This window comes from Hydra vulgaris, chromosome 12, assembly GCF_038396675.1.
Source record: "Hydra vulgaris chromosome 12, alternate assembly HydraT2T_AEP".
NCBI classification, from domain to species: Eukaryota; Metazoa; Cnidaria; class Hydrozoa; order Anthoathecata; family Hydridae; genus Hydra; species Hydra vulgaris.
This window is the reverse complement of record NC_088931.1, coordinates 10,464,375-10,482,500: the sequence shown is the minus strand read 5'-3', so window position 1 is coordinate 10,482,500 and position 18,126 is coordinate 10,464,375. Positions and strand designations below refer to the sequence as shown.

The window sequence follows — 18,126 nt, the reverse complement described above, 5'->3', positions numbered from 1 at the left end:
TTATTCACCCGGTCTCTTTAATACAGAAATTCAAACGTTTATATGAGAGATCAGTTTATTTACAGCCCCACGCATGTGTGCGTTTTACATTGGATGTACATCGTATAAATATTATAAATACAAAAATATAAATTGAAAAGTGTTTAGAAAATTTCAATATAAGTTTAGTTGCTCAACATGTTGGTAGCACCAATTGCTATTCTTTTAAATGTAAGGTTTTTGCGGTAATTTATAATCTAAAAATGTTTTTTATGATATGAAGTAAAATATTGCCTTCAAATATAGTATTTTCAAATGTGTATGTAATGCGGAGAGGTTAAGAAAATAAGAAACGACAAAGAATGCTGATAAATTATAAAAAAAAAAATGCTGATTCCGATGCATTAAAGAAGCCTGTAAATGTTTTTGATTTCAGACAATTGCCTTGACCAAAATAGTATGAGGAAAAAAAAGAAAAACTGAGCTCATGCATTCTTACAAGTACACTAATCAAAGAAAAATCGAGAAAAAGGAAAAGCAGAAGAAAAAGAAGGAAAGTTTAAAAAAACAGTGAAAAGAAGCTCATGAAGCTAAAAAAAGAGTATAAAATCTCAAACTTAGTTTCTGTAGGTCAAAGTCTATAAATTCAAAAAGTCCAGCTGTATTAACTACAAAGGATGGTGATGAAAGATGTCCTGCTTGTAAAAAGGAATATTGCCACTCTCCAACAAAAGCCAAGAGGTGGATTGAGGAATGTTCATACAATGAAAATGGGATTTTTATTTGCGACAATTTTTAGCTGCACAACTAAACACCTCAACATTAAAACTCATTACGCTTAGCTTGATACTTTATAAAATGTAGTTACACAATTATCATTTGTTAAACCATGTATCACATTCTAAAGATAAAATATGTTCAATTTTTTTTAGTTTGGTCATCTTGCCCCATGACCAAAGCCATCTAGCCCTAGGACTAGGACAAGATGACGATTTGTTAAGGTTATGAAAAAGTTAAAATTTCCTTAAATTTTTTTATTTAAAAAACTAAAGGTAAAATAAACATATATATCCGGTCTTCAAATGCATTGAAAGACCGGATGTCCACTGTGTATTGTGTGAGATAATTTTAATAGACCGCAACTCTGTTTGTGAAATAATTAGGAGTCTTCTCGCATTCTCATACAAACTGAGGTTCGAGTTACTTGTCATGGCCGTACAAATTGTCCACGTCTCACTCAATTAATTGGTGCCGCAGGACTAAAAAATTTACTTTGTTGACATTATTAAGTATCTTGAATTGCTGAATTATGTCTCCTTGTAAACGATACTTTTTAAGGGTGGAATGATGGTATAGTCTTGATGAAGTGGCCTTGAATATCCTTAAGTAACCTAATGTCTATATTATGATACCGGGTTTGAATGACAAAATCGTACGTATGCTATATAGAGTGGGCGCAACATAGTTAAGCTTCTGCTGCGAAAAGCATTTTTAAACCTTCTAAACATGCGATTGGCTATGGATGCTGATTTTTCAATTTTCTTTCTGACTTTTATGTCATTCGAGACAAGAACGCTGAGATTACATTTGATAGTTGTAGTTGCAAGTGTGTAACACATACCATCAGTGATTTTCATTAGGCACTCATGTGTTAAACGTTTCTTTTGAAAAACTACATGCTTTGCTTTAAATTTATCAACGTGCTTGAGCCATATGTTTGACCATATTACAACGTTGCCAATGTCTATCAAATATTTATCTATCGTCTGTCAAACGTTGCTATGTTCTAAGCAAACTTTATGATGTCAATGATTTTGCAACCATCAGAGTATAGCGTTATCTTGTAAGCAATACTATCAGAACAATCATCTGTAAATAAGATGAAAAGTAGTAACTCTAGGACAGTTTTTTAAGGAACTTTAGTCATAACAATCAACGTTCAAACCCTATATAATTATATTCCAGATGCTTTTATTTAGATTTACTGTCAATATCTACATAGCAACCAAAACCATTTAATTAAGTCCTACGAATCATTTCACTAACAATACTGCTAAACATTTGTAATATACACTACTGTCCATAATTATTCAAATGATCATTCTTTATAATTTAAGTTTTCAAGTTATCAAAGTTTTACTTACAATTGTGTAAAAAACTGAAGACAAAAATTACCTGAGAAATAATTTTACTACTGTTTAAGTTTACATAATAAAAAATAAAAAATCAAACTAAATTACTTTATAATTTACTAGTATCTATGTAAACGCACTTGGCAGCGATAATTCTACATAACAACTTCTCCAATTTGTTGAAGTCAATTTTATGCCACTCAGTGACAAATCCAGGAATTTTTGGTGGTGGGGGGCATGTTGAAATATTTTGTACCACATTTGCGTCTCCTAAAAAAAAAAGGTCCTCCATTTCTAAGATATTTTTGGACTTCAGATTCCGGTGGGGAGGGGGATGCATACCCCCGCTGAATCCGTCACTGATGCCACTCACTATTACGTTTCTTCCACATATCCTTTGCACCATTAGTGTCATTGGGGGTGGGTGAGTTTGATTTGAGTCGGGTGGATTTGAGGCGGGTTAATTTTAGTTTTGAGAACCTTTTTTTTAATTTTAGAAAGCATTCGGTTCTATTTAAGGATTCATCCCTCCCCCTCATTTCATTCCTAAAATGGCCTCTGATCGCTTGTAAATAACACAAACAAAAGTGGTCCAATTACTGACCCCTGGGACGCACGAAAGATGATTTCAGCGCAAGAAAATACATTTTTATCAAACACAACTCAATGTTTTCTATTTTTTAAAAAAGCCTAAATTTTGCTTAATTTTAATGTCACATATTAATTTATCAGCTAAGACAAAATTTAAATATAATATTGTTGTTCTCTTTTTGTTTCCCGTTTAAAAAGAAAATTGTGGATTTAATTTTCCCGCAATAATATTTTCAAAACTAAGCTAAAATCCGAAACATGAAAGCAGTAAACATATTATTAATTGTACCTGAAAACTCAAAGTATTTCAAAATTTATTACAAACATACTTTCATTTCCGGGTATAGATTGTATAGATCTATTAGAAGGACTGCGACATAAAGCTTTGTGATCTTCATTGAAAAGTATATTTCCGCTGCCATCCTAAAACAATTAACATATATGAAATAATATAATTAGCTGTTTATTATTTTTTAAGATCTTTTGTATTAATTAAATAAATAATACAATAAGAAGTAATAAGATAGTAAGTTACAAAGAAATTTTTTTCAAAAATAATTTGTTATATTCTGCAATGTTAGTGGTGTGTATCTTAAATGGGACTCTGATAAGACTGCTATTTAAATAAATTACAGTTATTTTACTGGGTTGAAATAACATAACCTTGAAAATTATAAATCTTTTTAGCTAATGTTTTTGTTTCTACCAACTTTGTTCAATTTACATTTTGGATATTTTAATTTCTAAAGTTTTTTTGTTTCTATTGATAAATAGTTAATAATAAAACTTTTTTTATTTTTAAAAATAAATAAAAAAAAATTTTATTTCAAAATTTTAAAACAACTCATTAATCGTTTCTTATTTTATTGTATATCGTATCTGTTGAATACAGTGAACTCCCAATATCTCGAACATCCGAGAAACCGAGAAAAGAGTTCGAGTTATCGTATGTTCGAGTTATCGGGATAATCTATAGCACGAACTTTTGCCGATAAGTAAAAATAATTCAAGTTATCAAAAATTCATCATCAGCGTCATGTTCATTTTTTCTTCTATCAACTGTTTATCTGTTAGTAAAGGTAGTGTGCACGTTAAGTTTTCACCTGCAGAAATGTCATCTTCAGCCGTTGCACCTAAAGGGCAAAAATTTTTCTATCTGAATTTGAAGCTTTTTAAATGGGTTGTTGTCTTCATCCAAATGAGCGAATTTCTGTTGATCTTCCGAATTTCTAGATTATGCAAAATGATCTTTTCTTTATTCAATAGCTACGACAAGTGATGCCAAAGATCTGTAATAAACTTTCAAACAGCGTATAACGCCCTGATCCATTGGTTGAAGTTTAGACGTGGTATTCAATGTTAAAAAAAATGAGCTCAATAAATTTTAGATTATCAATTGTTTGGTGTGCTGAGCAGTTATCTATTATAAATGCTACTTTTGAAGCAGCGAGGTGATTTTGATTAACCTATTACAAACATTGGAAGTTCATCGCCCGCTGCATTTGCGCGGTCATCCCAGTAAGACGAATTTTACTGCTTTCTTCCTAGGCAAGCCTCAGATCAAAGATTTAGTGACTTATAATTAATACTTAGGTACAGAAGCTGGAGTGATATGAGTGTCAAGCAATGGATCAACCTGTTTTTTGGCTATATCAGATAGAACGCAACTAGTGGAATCAAGAGATGATATTGATGAAAAGTTCTTAGCAAACAATTCAGCTATGAATTGTTTGCTAAGAAAATATGAAATTCTTTAATATTAAAATTTCAGCAAATTCTCTCGCTTTTGTTTTTAGAATTGATGTTGATACTGCTACGTTTCTACTACTAACATTTAAAAGCCATTTAAAAACGAGGTTATCTGAATTTGAAAATGCTTGTTTTTATTTTTATTTTTTAATGCATGTTGGCAGCGTATTTTTTGGAACGCCATATTTCATTGCAACCTGAGGTTACGACAATCATTCTCTAAATTTTCTTAAAGCAGCGTTCTTTTGTTTGATTGGTTTTGTGTTAACTATTCTCTTTGCAGCGACAGCCATTGTAAAATGTAAACACAGCACATGTAGCCATTGTAAAATGTAAACACAGCACACAGCGTTTATTATAAAACTCCAACGCACGTTTCGCGGTTTAAATAAATTACTTCAAACTTTGATGGAAACTTGGTTGTGCTCGAGAGCAAAAAGTTTAACTTAATTAAAGAAAAATAATGACTTCTACTAAGACTTTGTTTTAATTTTTCTTCTAAAGTTCGAGTTATCGGAAGAATATTAACCACGGGAACAATTAAAATGGTTAAACTTAGCGAAAGTTTGAGCTAACGGGGGTTCGAGTTTTCGAGTGATTTTTATGAGAAAGTATTAGTGAAGGTTTAAGGGGAACTTAAAAGTACTTCGAGTTACTGGAAGTTTGAGTTATCAAAGGTTCGAAATATCGGGAATTCACTGTATCATATCTTTAGTGAAACCTGGTAAAACAAGACAAAAGTTTTTTTAAAAAAAATAACTTTTTAAGAATAAACCTTTTAAATAAATTTAATATTTGTTACAATCTAAATATCATCTATAGCCTATATTTTTATTTTTAGCGTTTCTCTATTTTTAATTTGTGCTTAATGTTTTTTTAAACATTTTATCGTCCCCTAAAAGATAACATGCAAAAAATAAACTAAATAAAAAAAAGATATAAAATAGATAGTGTATAAAACAAATTTTTTATTTTATTTACTTTTTCAAACCATTTTTTAAATGTTATTTTTGTTATTTTAATACTTTATTAAATTTTGTTTCTTTTATTTTACAAAACAATTCTTAAATCTTATTCTTTGAAAAACTATAAATTTTAAACGCTATGGAATTTATTTACATTTTCTTTTGTATTATTAATTGTGAGATATACATTGAAACTGTATTTTATTGTTAAACTATATTTAATCTAGTAATGACGCATTTTTTGGGGCTTGGTGATAGGGCGAAATTTGTCTTTTTCATGTGTCCGATCATGTAATTTTTCATTGTCCGATCATGTAATTATTTTTTATAAGTTCCGACTGTAAATTTTTTTTAATTGGCTAAAGTGTAAATAAATAAATATAATATATTACATGCAAAAAACAAACAAACTAAAACAAAGATATAAACAGATAGTAATAGTCTACATAATCTAATCTAAATTCTTTTTTCTTTGTTTATTTACCAAATTTTTAAATTATCTTTCTTTGTTCTCTGATATTTCAATGTTCAAATTACTGCTTTAAAACTGCAACTATATCGTTTCCATCGTTACGACGTATGGTATTTTTTCTTTTTAATCATAGATTAAAAGAAGCTTGACTATAGTTGATTGCTTTTCAATCATTTTTAGTTATATCAGATATTTGGGTTAGAATCAGGGAAAAACAAGTTGAGTTGCTTATCACCTCATAAACATTTAATTTGTTTTGAATGGTGATGGAAGACGTGCCTTCAATTTTAGAAAAAATTAAAGAAAATTTGTAAATAGTTCATCCTGCCTTTTAGTACTAAAATACTAAAAGAGAGCTTTGTTACTTTTTAATATCTTTTTTTATAAGATATAAATTTTTATAAACATAAGCCTAAATATAAATAATGTGTATTTAATATTTTTCCATGCCTCTGGAAAATGCATAATTTTTCTCTTAACATCTTGCATGAGCTTTTGCACATTTTCAAAATTATACTTTTAAAATTAAATTTCTGTTTATCTTTCAATGATTCTATTCCTAAAAACATTTATTAAACCTTTTTAAAATCAGTTACCGTATCTAGACTTTAGTCATGAGGCTAATTCATTTATAAGTAAGTCTTTTGGCGTACAATCATTTCAGCTTTTACAATTGTCAATTTAAGCATACTGATAAAAAAAAAAGTCTAAAATAAACATAAAATAAAACAGCCCTGAAATAAAATTGATTAACTCTACACATGAGTAGGGATTGTTTTTGGGAACTTAGTCCCAGGAACAATCCCTACTCATGTGTAGAGTTCCCGGTAAATTCCCGGTAAAAATGATAAATCGAAACTCTGAAATCCCGGAAATTTTTTTCCGGGATCCCAAGATTTTTTTTTCGGTACCCATGGATTTTAATAAAAAAATTGTCAATTTTGATGAGCTGGAAGTAGTTTAAAGTTTAGCAAAAAGCCTTGAGCTAATTGTTTTAGGTTCTTAAATGATTTGAAGAAGGGAAGCAAATTGATTAACAGCTGATGACACATTAAAATTTATTATTATAGAACTTGATAACCAAGATTGCTATTTAGTAAATAATTTTAAGAATGCTCTATTAACTATTAACAGTTAAAAGGGAATATCGAAGAAGGCAAAGCAATCTTGCTGGTTTATTAAGGTTAGATAATCCAGAGTCTTTAAAATGTGATACACACACACACACACACACACACACACATATATATATATATATATATATATATATATATATATATATATATATATATATATATATATATATATATATATATATATATATGTATATATATATGGCCTTGGTCTTGGTTTTGAAAACATTGATTTCATTGAATTCTGCGCATAATCTTGGTCTATTTTTACAAAATATGGTTTCATTGTCACAGCACTTGCTACTTTTTTGTTAATAATTGGCCTTAACGTAAGGCAAAAATTGAAGTCTTTAGTCTCGAAAATGTTTGCGTTGACCTTGGCCTTGAAACTCTTAATCTTGGCCTTGTCCTTAAAATTCTTGGTTTTGTTCTTGGTCTTGTAACTTTTGGCCTTGACCTTGGCCTTGGCTTTGCTACTTTTGGCCTTGTTAGCTCTGGTTTTAACACTTTTGAATCATTAATAAAATGGATTCATTTTTGTGATTATGTCAATTTGATTTAAATTGATAAATGAAATATGAAATTTTCACTATATAAATTTATATGTTATTTAATATTCCTATTTGTTTAAGCAACTTGTTCATAAACAATGTACATAGAAAAAAATATTATATCAATTTCAAAAAGCATAGTTTCAAAGACTGTAAAGTTGCGAACTAAACTACATGAGCTGAGGTTAATAATTTAAGCATTTTTTTTTCTATTACATTTTAAAAAAGCAATCCGCTATAAAATATTAAATGCAAAAATACTATAAAAATTTACACGATCTTTACTAAAAAATAAACTAACGAGACTCGTAGGACACCGTAAGGTTTTTTCGTCGAAAACCGCTAAAAAGTTTATGTGTTAAAATTTCATATAAGGGAGAGTGGGGTAATAGCGAACGCGGGGCAACTCCAAACATGGTCAAAACAGCATAATAAAAAATATATTCGACAGTTTCTTTATACCTCGTGACATCAACTAATCGAAAATTAATACCTCACAAAAGACAACATTGAAAGCGTGCAAATTCAGATTTGACGATTATAAATTTCTATAAAATTTGTACTTTATTCTTGGATAAAATATTATATGAAAAAAGTTTACCTACAGATTATATCATTTTTAATTGTTTTAAGTTTAATGATTATTTTTCATATCGAAAATATTTAAAAAATAGTTAAATCAAGTATTCTTGTACCTACTAATGAAAAAGGCTACTTCTAGGACTTCTGTTAGCTTTTTTCAGATATTGGAAGATGCGTATATTAGGTTACCAAACAACTTATACTTTTCATAATCTAACAAAAAGCATTGTCCACAAAAATCAATTTTTGAAAACCTACCACTACCCAAGCATGTAACGGCATGCACATAACTTTTTTTTTAATAAAATTAATGTATGTCTCAGTACCTTTGAAAAACATCTAAGAAAACGTACATTTCATAGATTTAAGAAATATTGTTGCTCAAAGTTTTCTTTGCTTAAGGTTGTCCCTTTGAGTAGTAGATGCATTCCGAGAGCAAACATTTTCACAAAATGAAACAAATTTTGGGATCAATATATTCCATACAAATAAAATTATTTTTTTTTTTACCAATAGCCATCTTTAATTTTTTTCTAAAAAATATCTGGAGATAAAAGCAATTTAAAGTCATCACTCTCAGAACCTCCTATTCCGCCAAAATTTTTCAGGCAATGTCTCTTGATATTCACTCGACTAAAGGTGGTTCCTAAAGAAAATAAAATGATAAAAAACAAAAAAACAAAAAAATTTATAACAACTGTTTCTTGCTCTTTTATGCTTGGTATTTAAGATTTGAAAATTTTTAATTATAAGTAGTTTGTTTGTGTTTTTACATATATATATATATATATACATATATATATATATTTTACATATATATATACATACATACATATATATATATATATATATATATATATATATATATATATATATATATATATATATATATATATATATATATATATATATATGTATATATATATATATATATATATATATGTTTTACATATATATAAAAAAAAGTTTGCTTAGCAACATCATAGCAACGGTTTTCCTTTCAACTTATTTGTTTTTTTGAGTTTTCTCATATTATACCGTATCTGCTTTTTTTATTCTATAAGTTATTAGGAGGCTAAAAAACATACCCTAGAACATCAAGCACATTCCATTATATTAGCTGGTTTTATTATCGAGTTGTTAGAGTCCTTGCCTTGTTCTACCAGAAGATTAATTGAATACAAATTACTATGGAACAAACATAGTTTACGCATGGTTTTAACTTCCAAATCAATATTATTATGTAACAATTGTCAATTTAATGCTAGTTTTTTCATTTTTAAAGAATGTTCACTAAATACTGAAACTCAAGTGAGAAGGTTATTTAAGGCAGATGTAAGGGCTGTTATAGCATTTAGGGAAATAGGAAAAGGACTCAGGTAATTTCTAATTTACACGATGCATAAATATGTAAGGGTTTTTTGAACCAACTTATAGTAATACTAATGAGCAGCTTCATGCAGCTTATTATAGAGCTGCCAACAAGAGCCTGGAAAAAGCTGCACAGTTAGCATTTGATCAATGTGATGTAGGTAAAAAAATTATGAATTATGGAACTTGCCGTGTTTCGATCGATGGCACATAGCAAAATTGTGGACATGTAACATTAAATGGTGTTGTTACAGCTCGTCATAATGGTTAATGTATTAGCGTGCATATAATGTAAAAAATCTGTTGCAAATGCAATATAAAAAGTGTAAGCCTACAAAACCCTGAATATAATGAACAATTAATGAATCATAAAAGATCATCTTGTTCAATGGAAGGAGCCGGAGCTGTTGAAATATTTAATAAATCAGTACAGAGACATAAATTGATTCACCATGTTTATTTATGGGATGGGGACACCTCTTCTTTTACAGAAGTAATTGATTCAAACCCTTATTCAGAAATTGATGTGTCACTATTAATGTTAGTATGCGTTAAACACATTCAAAAAAGATTAGGGACCAAAATAAAAGAATATAAAGGCATTAAAACCTCGCTTTCAGGAAAAAATAAAGCTATTAGAGGTAATATTAATCATTTTTATGCAATGAAGAAGTCCATTCTCGCAGTTCTTTGGCTTTGTACTCAGTTAACCGATGAATTTTACCCACATCAGTTTTGTCCACCAGGTGTAAACAGTTGGTGTATGTTTAAAAAGTACAAGTCAACAGGAAAAAGTTTTACTAGTCACATCAATATACCGAAATAGATTTATGATATTATAAAGTCAATTTTTATAAATCTATCGGAATATGATCTGTTATCTAGATGTCTTCACGGTCAAACACAAAACTCAAATGAAAGCCTAAATCAAATAATTTGGAGTAAGTGCCCTAAAAACGTTTTTGTTTAACGAAAAACATTAGAAATTGGAGATTATTCTGCAATTGTTCAGTTCAATGATGACACTGGTACTTTACACAAAGCTTTAATTCCCTTAAATATTAGTGACGGATATGTTTTTAAAGTTCATAAAAACAGAGTATTAATAAAGTATTCAAATGTCAAAAAAGAAAGGATCAGATGATGGTAAAAAGAAAGCAGATGATGGTAAAAAGAAGATTAAGAAAGGATTTATAGATATTCAAAATGAAAAAGAAATAACAGATCCTTATCTTTCTGGTGGAGGTAAGGGAAATAAGTTACAGATACTTATCTTCCTGGTGGATATTAAAGTTTAAACTATGTTTTTTATAAATATATTTTTTGTTTTGCGTTTTTCTTAAAGCTCTGTTTTTCTGACTTTTGCTTCAACTTCAAACAATATATTTCATAAAATAATTGTGCTATAGCTCTGAAATTTTCACTGAATGTTTAGTTAATATATACCTATGTCATTAACCAAAACCAAGATTTAAATCATGTTTTTTTAGAAATTATGACAGTATGGCAACTTCTACCAGTTTTTTAGTATAGAAAACTACTTTTTAAACTTTGCTAATTAGAGAAAAAATCATCAAACTTAAACCTATAATTGAAATTTACAAATGATAACTTATGATGTAATTATGTTAAGTATTGCTAAAAAAATATAAAACAGTTTAACTATACATTTTTTTAAATCTTATTGGCATCAAAAACTTTGTCGTATTTTGTCAAGTTTAAATCAAAGGAATGCTGGGATAGTTTTCTAATCTATTCTCATTTCAAAACATTTATCTATTCTAATTTTAAAACATTTGTTTTACTATCTGCCAAGTTTCAACAAAAACAATATTGGTTAGGAACACATTTTCGGTAATCTAATGATATTGAGTGCCAATAATAAAATTACTTTATTATGCTTAAACATTTCCAAAAGCTGAAAACAGAAATTTAACACAACATAAAAGAAATCTGTGTTGAAGCGTTTGTTTATCTTTGATGGAAAAGGTTTATTTTTCGTAAAAGTTGGTCTGGTTCAATTTTTAGGAATATTAAACCCAAAATCCCAAAAAATAGATTCCAGTCTAAATAGATTTCGTCAACTTTGACTGAAATCTATGTCAAGTTGGCTCATAGCATTTACTATGGACAAATAAAATTTTTTTATAAAATTTGTTTTATTTTCTAAACTTGTAACAATATTTAAGAAAATTTATTTTTTACAAAAAAATTTAATTACTTCAAGGGTTTTTGTATAGAAAAAAGGTTAACTACTGTTTTTACTGTTTTCGACAGTCCAACACAATGTCTACCATACAGATATATGATATAAATCTTCTAGCATACTGTGGAAGGTAAGAATTGAAACTTGCATAAAAATTATACAGATATATTGTAAACCTTTTTGCATACTGTGGATGGTAGTTAAGAATTGAAACCTGCACGTACTGAAACGTCCACATAAAACAGCAATGTATAATTCAATAAGACTGTCACAAATAATTATTTATAAAATAAACCTTTTTTAATAAAAAACTTGTTAATATAATTTATACGTTTGCTTCGTTAAAACATAATACTATTTTTATTATAAAAAAAAAAAATAAAAAATAAAAAATAAACAATAAAAATACAAACATCTACATTTAATAGCATAAAAAGCTATTTTTACACTATTGCGTTTGCATTATTTATTATATTTTAGTGCTCTCAAGCTAAGTCATTTGTTTTTAAAGTGAGTTTTTGAAGCTAAACTTTCTCTTTTTATAAGTGTTGTTAATTAAAAGTCAGTAAAACGACCTTTAGAAAACCAATATTCTTTGAAATCAATCGAAACATCTTTTTAAAAATACTGTTGCTAATAAATCTGGCTGTACTAGGTATTCAATATTCCCTTTCAAAAAAAATCCCGAAAACGAGCGAATCGGGCAACTTTGTCTGAAAACCGTTTTCCACAATTTTTCTGTCAACAAGCATGCGCACATAAAGCATTTCGTAATTTGGCTGATTAAGCATTCATAAACTAAAAAAAATTTAGATTTTATATCTACTCATTTTGGGGCATTTTAGGATCAAATGCCGATTGGGAAGATTATATTCTCCTTTTTTCTTACGATCTTATTATAGCTTATTCTTGGCATTTGCTTTCATGTACAATAAAAAATTTGAATAATATCTTTTTCAAAGCATTCAACGTAAACTAATTGCTGCCATATTTATTATTGATAGCGATAAAATTTGCGCGAAAATTATTTTAAGCGGAAATCATATCGGCGCACAGTGAATTGACACATACAATCTAGCTAGACAAAAGTCATTTCCAGGAATCAATTAATAGATATTCCCATGATACTACTGAATACTCCCCAGAGAAAAATTCAAAATATTAATTGCACGCATTTTTAAGTGTTAAATTATTAGCGCTCAAGTGTCACTTAAAGATAAACAGATTTTTAAAAAAAAATAGCTGCAATTTTGCTGTGTAACAATAAAGTTTAACTAATTTATTATGAATAATAATTAACTCTGCTGTGATAAATTTTACATTAGAGGGTATGTACTTTGTATTTTATCGAAAACTTATTTAAAATAATTGGCATAAATGATATTCTGTAGATTTAAAATGTTAAAATTGTAATTTCTTTTTCTCTTTTTAACTTTCAAAGCGTGTAACTAATTTTATCCAAATATATCCAGACTTATTTTTTTTATATATTATAACCACAACAATAAGGCTTCTAAATATAAAAATTTGGCCGCCCGCGCTAGCCCGTTTCAATTTTATTGAATTTTTTTCAGACCGAGTGTATTCTATTATAAAATTAGAATTATTTGAGGAATGGCAAAAACGTACAAAGGAAGAATGAAATTTTCTTTTGTGTGACTTTATTTTGAAAGACTATACTACAGAAGATGTTACTTGTGATTCAAAAAAAAAAAGAGTTAAAAATGCAAGCATATCCGCTAAACTTGCGCAAAAGCGGAATGCAGCCAATAGAAATATGGATCATTTTTTAAATAAAATTAAAAGTTGGTTAGAGGGTAATAATTTAGAATTTAAAATAAATTTTCATAGGTCATGTGCTTCCGCAACATCTGAAGGAAGGCGGCCTCAAGGTCGGCCAAAGAAAATCTTTGAAGACTCATTTTTAAAAACCAAAAGACGTAGAGTTGAAGACTTATTGCAATCGCGGAGTGCCGATGAATTAACAACAGCTGCTGAAATAGCACATCATTTATAGGGGTCAAAGAAACGTAGCTCTTCTATTAGAAAAAGTAAAGAAACTTTAGAGCGAAGAAAATCTACTGATATTATTTATGGTAGCAGGCAGTTGAATAGCGATGAGGCACTTACTTATTATGTAGATTCCAAGTGTACTAGTCACTCTTATAAACAAACAGGAAAGTGCTCAATGAAAGCAGAGCATGAAGTGTTTCTGTCTTACTATAATTTATGTAAATTCAAAAGGTTATGTTACCCTCAAGAAAAATTTATTTCTATCTCAGAAACACGAGTTGAAATAAAACTTCAAGCCATATTGAATAAAACTACAGAACGTTTAATTAAAACACTAAGTCAATTTCCCAAAAATGCATCCTTTAAAATTCACAAACAGAAAGTCATCATTAGCATCGGAATTCTCAAAGATTTGAGAATTCCGATGCTAATGATGAATTTCTGTTTGTGTTTGTCCCGTTGAGATTGAGTGATGACTCTAATACTATTATTTGGCAAAATTCTGGGCCATCGTCAACAATTTATTGCCGACCAATTAAATTCGTGTTTTCAAAAGAAAAAAAGGAATTTACTGTAATAGAAACTAACAAAGTTTTAAAATAAATATCCGAACTTCTTCCAACACTATGTACTGTTGGTGAATTTAAATTTATTGTAAAACACAATCTGTTACTTACAACGACAGACGGAAAAGTATACAATGCTATCATTTTATCATATAATTTTATCAACCATACCTTTTATTTACCTACCATTGTCCAATATACCCTCTACACAAAAATGTTATACTTGTGGTGCTACTCCAAAAATGATGAATGGTGAATTAAAAGGTATGGTTGACAAATAAGAAAATTACAATTTTGGTCTGTCTACCTTGCATGCTTCGATACGTACTTTTGAATGCTTGCTACACATTAGCTACCGTTTTGACATTAAAAAGTGGCAAGTTAGAGGCAACGAGGATAAATGTTGTATCAGAGAATGTTTGGAAGAGATTAGACAAAAGTTTAAAAAAAAAAAGGGGCTTATTGTGGATAGACCAAAGCCTCATTATGGCAATACAAATGATGACAAACACAGCTCGCAGGTTTTTTTTAAATCCAGAAAAGAGCAGAGAGATTACAGAATTAAACGTCGAATTGATTAAAAATATGTGTTTTATTAAGAAAGTTATCTTCTGGCCATGACATAGATTGTGTCAAACTTGAAAAACTTTGTTCTGAAAAAAGGACTTTATATTTACATATACATTCGTGGTATTACATGCCTGTTACAGTGCATAAAATTTTAATGCACAGCACGGAAGTTATAAAGTCGTGTATTTTTCCAATTGGCCAGCTCTCAGAAGAATCTCAAGAAGCACAAAATAAAGATTGTCGGAGATTTCGAGAATATCATACAAGGAAAAAGTCACGCATTTCTACAAATATGGATTTGCTGAAGATGCTCTTAATAACATTTGACCCTGTTATCAGATCACTTAGAGAACTGCCTGCAAAAAGAAGCAAAAAGTTTCCAGTAGAGGTTTTGAATTTGATTGCTCTGGCTTTAATAATAGGAAATTGTAGCTTGTCCGATGAATCAAATGATGAGTCATCTGAAGATTCAAGTGATAAGTGTTTGGCGGATATAAACGACGAGTTTTCTGTTAACTAAATATAAAATTTATTGTATAATATTATGTATCCTTGTTTTATAAATATATTTTCTATTTTTAATTTCATTTTTTTATTATAACAGTGGTTGTTGCAATGAGGAGGAATAAGGAAGGGGGGTTGTAGGCGAAGGATTTTCCCCCTATCCTCCGCAAAAAAATCTTCTAAGCTACTTAAACCAAGGTAACTATTCAATAAAACAATAAAATATTATTTATTTCAACCTTTCATGACTAGAACAATGGAATTTGTGAGCAAAATATTTTTGTCCAGCTAGATTGTATGAAACAATTCACTGTGCGGCGTTTCTTCGAGATGAAAAGGTTCGCGTCACGCAATTTTTTGCCTCTTGTGGAAAACGAAGCGTTTTTGCCCATGGTTTAAAAGTTCTTTGATTAGACACCCGAAATTGTTGTAAAGGTAAAATGTAAGTTATAGTGTTAACATGTTCTAATTTAATTAAACTAGTTAGTTTTTATTCATTAAATTGATGTAATTTTACAAAATTTTACTTTTTTATTCAAGAGACAATTGTGGAATGGTGGTCAAAACCAGAACTCTCATGCATCAATCTAATTCTAATGTTGAAAGCTATGAGTTTAAAAATAAATTAGAAATCCAATGGTAAAAGTTTTGCTATTGGACATCAGAACTTTGATACAAAGATTGATTTTTTTTTATTAAAAAAAAATAGACATAAAAAGTTGATTTTAATTTAATTAAATAAATGTTTAATTTAGTTTATTATTTCCTCGATTTTTATTTTTTCAATGGCAGTTATTACTTCGGACAGATTTTCAACAGAATAAAAAAAATATGAGTGTATCTGTAAACAATAATAATTATAAATTTTAAATAATACAAAATAAAATTACATGTTGCTTTGATATTGAGACTACTCTAGAAATCTACCACGTTTTAAAATAAATTTATGTTCAATATTTAAAACTCTATTTCTGATCTTTTTTAAATTTTTTATAATATAAAATCAAAAACAAAATTATAAAAAGAGAAAAAATAGAGCTTAGATATAACATAAAATGGCCAATAAAAAGTAACAAAGTAAATACTAGAAGTAAATACTATAGCGATGTTATTAACTCATTTTTCATCACTAGCGATAAAAAACTTAACAACTTTTTAAATAATTCTATCATAGTTGATGTAAAAGAATATTATAAAAATATTACAGTATTAATTAATGTATCAGGATACCCAAATTCATGTAAAAGATATTGGAGTCTAAATGCAACTATTAAAACGGTTCATTTGCATGTCCAGTTATTTAAATGTCGCAAATGAATCTTTTAAAAAGAACGCGATTCACACTTTCACTTTTCGTTAACTGTTTAACATTTTAAACACTCTTTTGACGTTACCCGGATTTTTTTTTAAGAAACCTATAAAATATGGCGCAAACCTTTTTTTTTTAATTTTCTTTTTGTGATAGTATTTGTAACTTGTTCAAAAAAACTGTTTTTTAAACAGATTACAATTTTTAGCTCAAAAAATATTTTGTATTTTAAAATTATCGTCATTTAATATATAAAACTTACTAAAAAATCTCTTTAAGGTTTCGTATTCTTAATTTTACAAAAAGGAGAATTTGAGTATTGAACATACTCTCTCAAAAATGAATAGTAAATTTATTGGCAATTTACAAAGTTTCACGTCAATTTATTGGCAATTTACAAAGTTTCACGTCAAAGTTTCACGTCAAGAAACAACAAAAATATGAATACTAAAAATAAGTTATAGTATGCAATAATAAAACTGGTTTAATATTTTAACTAATTTTTCATACTATTATCTACCAAGTTGCTATAATTTCATGCAAAAAAAAAAAAAAAGACAAAAGAGATATATTACTTGTTATATATTTTCATTTAAATTGTAAAACAGAATAAAATAATCATTACCCAAATCAACGGTTTTGCTAATGTTGTCGAATTATCACTTGTGGTTTCGCACGCAGAATGGTTTCCGCCGAATTCTATTTCAGAAATTAAACCTTGCGCCGAATTCTCCATTGCATTATTTATAATTTTCATAACTTATTTCCAGTTTTTATTTCCAAAGTTGTTTAAACTAATCTTAGAACCGATTGCAAGTCAACGAACAAATTTTTTTTTTTTAAGTAACCACTTCAAAATGATAATACGCTGTATAAACAGATTTTTAATTTACTAAAACATACTAAAACATGTTTTCTAATAAAAGGACGATTTAAAAAATATCAAATATTCCAATCGTGCAGAACTTATGATGATAAATAGCAGATAAGTCTGTTTATTTGTTTATTTATTTAAGGTATTTATAACCAATTATTTATTTAAGAAATATTTTTATTAAGTTTAGAAAGTACATATCTAATTTTAGTTCGAACGGTTTTTTGTTTCTAGCTAACATAATCAAGACGAAATGCTTCTATGAAAATGAAGTTTATTAGGCTTGAATTTTTTTGAAAATGATTTTTAATATAATGCACAAATAGTAAAGTTTGTATGATTTCCTGTCATATTAACAATAAACTTTCTTAATACTTTCTGCAAAAGGAAGTCGCCTGAAAAAATGAAAATAAGAGCGTGGTGTTGACGTCAACATAAGTCTCGAGCTATTTCAATTTAATTTTTTCATTTTTTTTTTTTTTTAATTTGAAAGCATTTCCAATAGCAACTTTAGTTAAAATGTCCGAAAAAAAAAAATGTATTACCTTATAAAACTATT

The 18,126-nt window shown here is 28.3% G+C and overlaps 1 protein-coding gene across 2 annotated transcripts in view; it reads right to left on the bottom strand.

Annotated features, from left to right (window-relative positions):
• LOC100210575 (pleckstrin homology domain-containing family G member 7) overlaps nucleotides 1–17,634 on the bottom strand; it is a 68,144-nt gene extending 50,510 nt beyond the window's left edge. For both annotated transcript variants that reach the window (XM_065811820.1, XM_065811821.1), the window contains exons 1-2: nucleotides 17,319–17,634; nucleotides 3,032–3,125 (exon numbers count right to left, since the gene is read on the bottom strand). In XM_065811820.1, coding sequence (XP_065667892.1) covers nucleotides 3,032–3,125; nucleotides 17,319–17,450 — 226 coding nt within the window. In that variant the 5' untranslated portion in view covers nucleotides 17,451–17,634. The remainder of the gene's footprint in view (nucleotides 1–3,031; nucleotides 3,126–17,318) is intronic.
• Nucleotides 17,635–18,126: the final 492 nt, after the last annotated feature.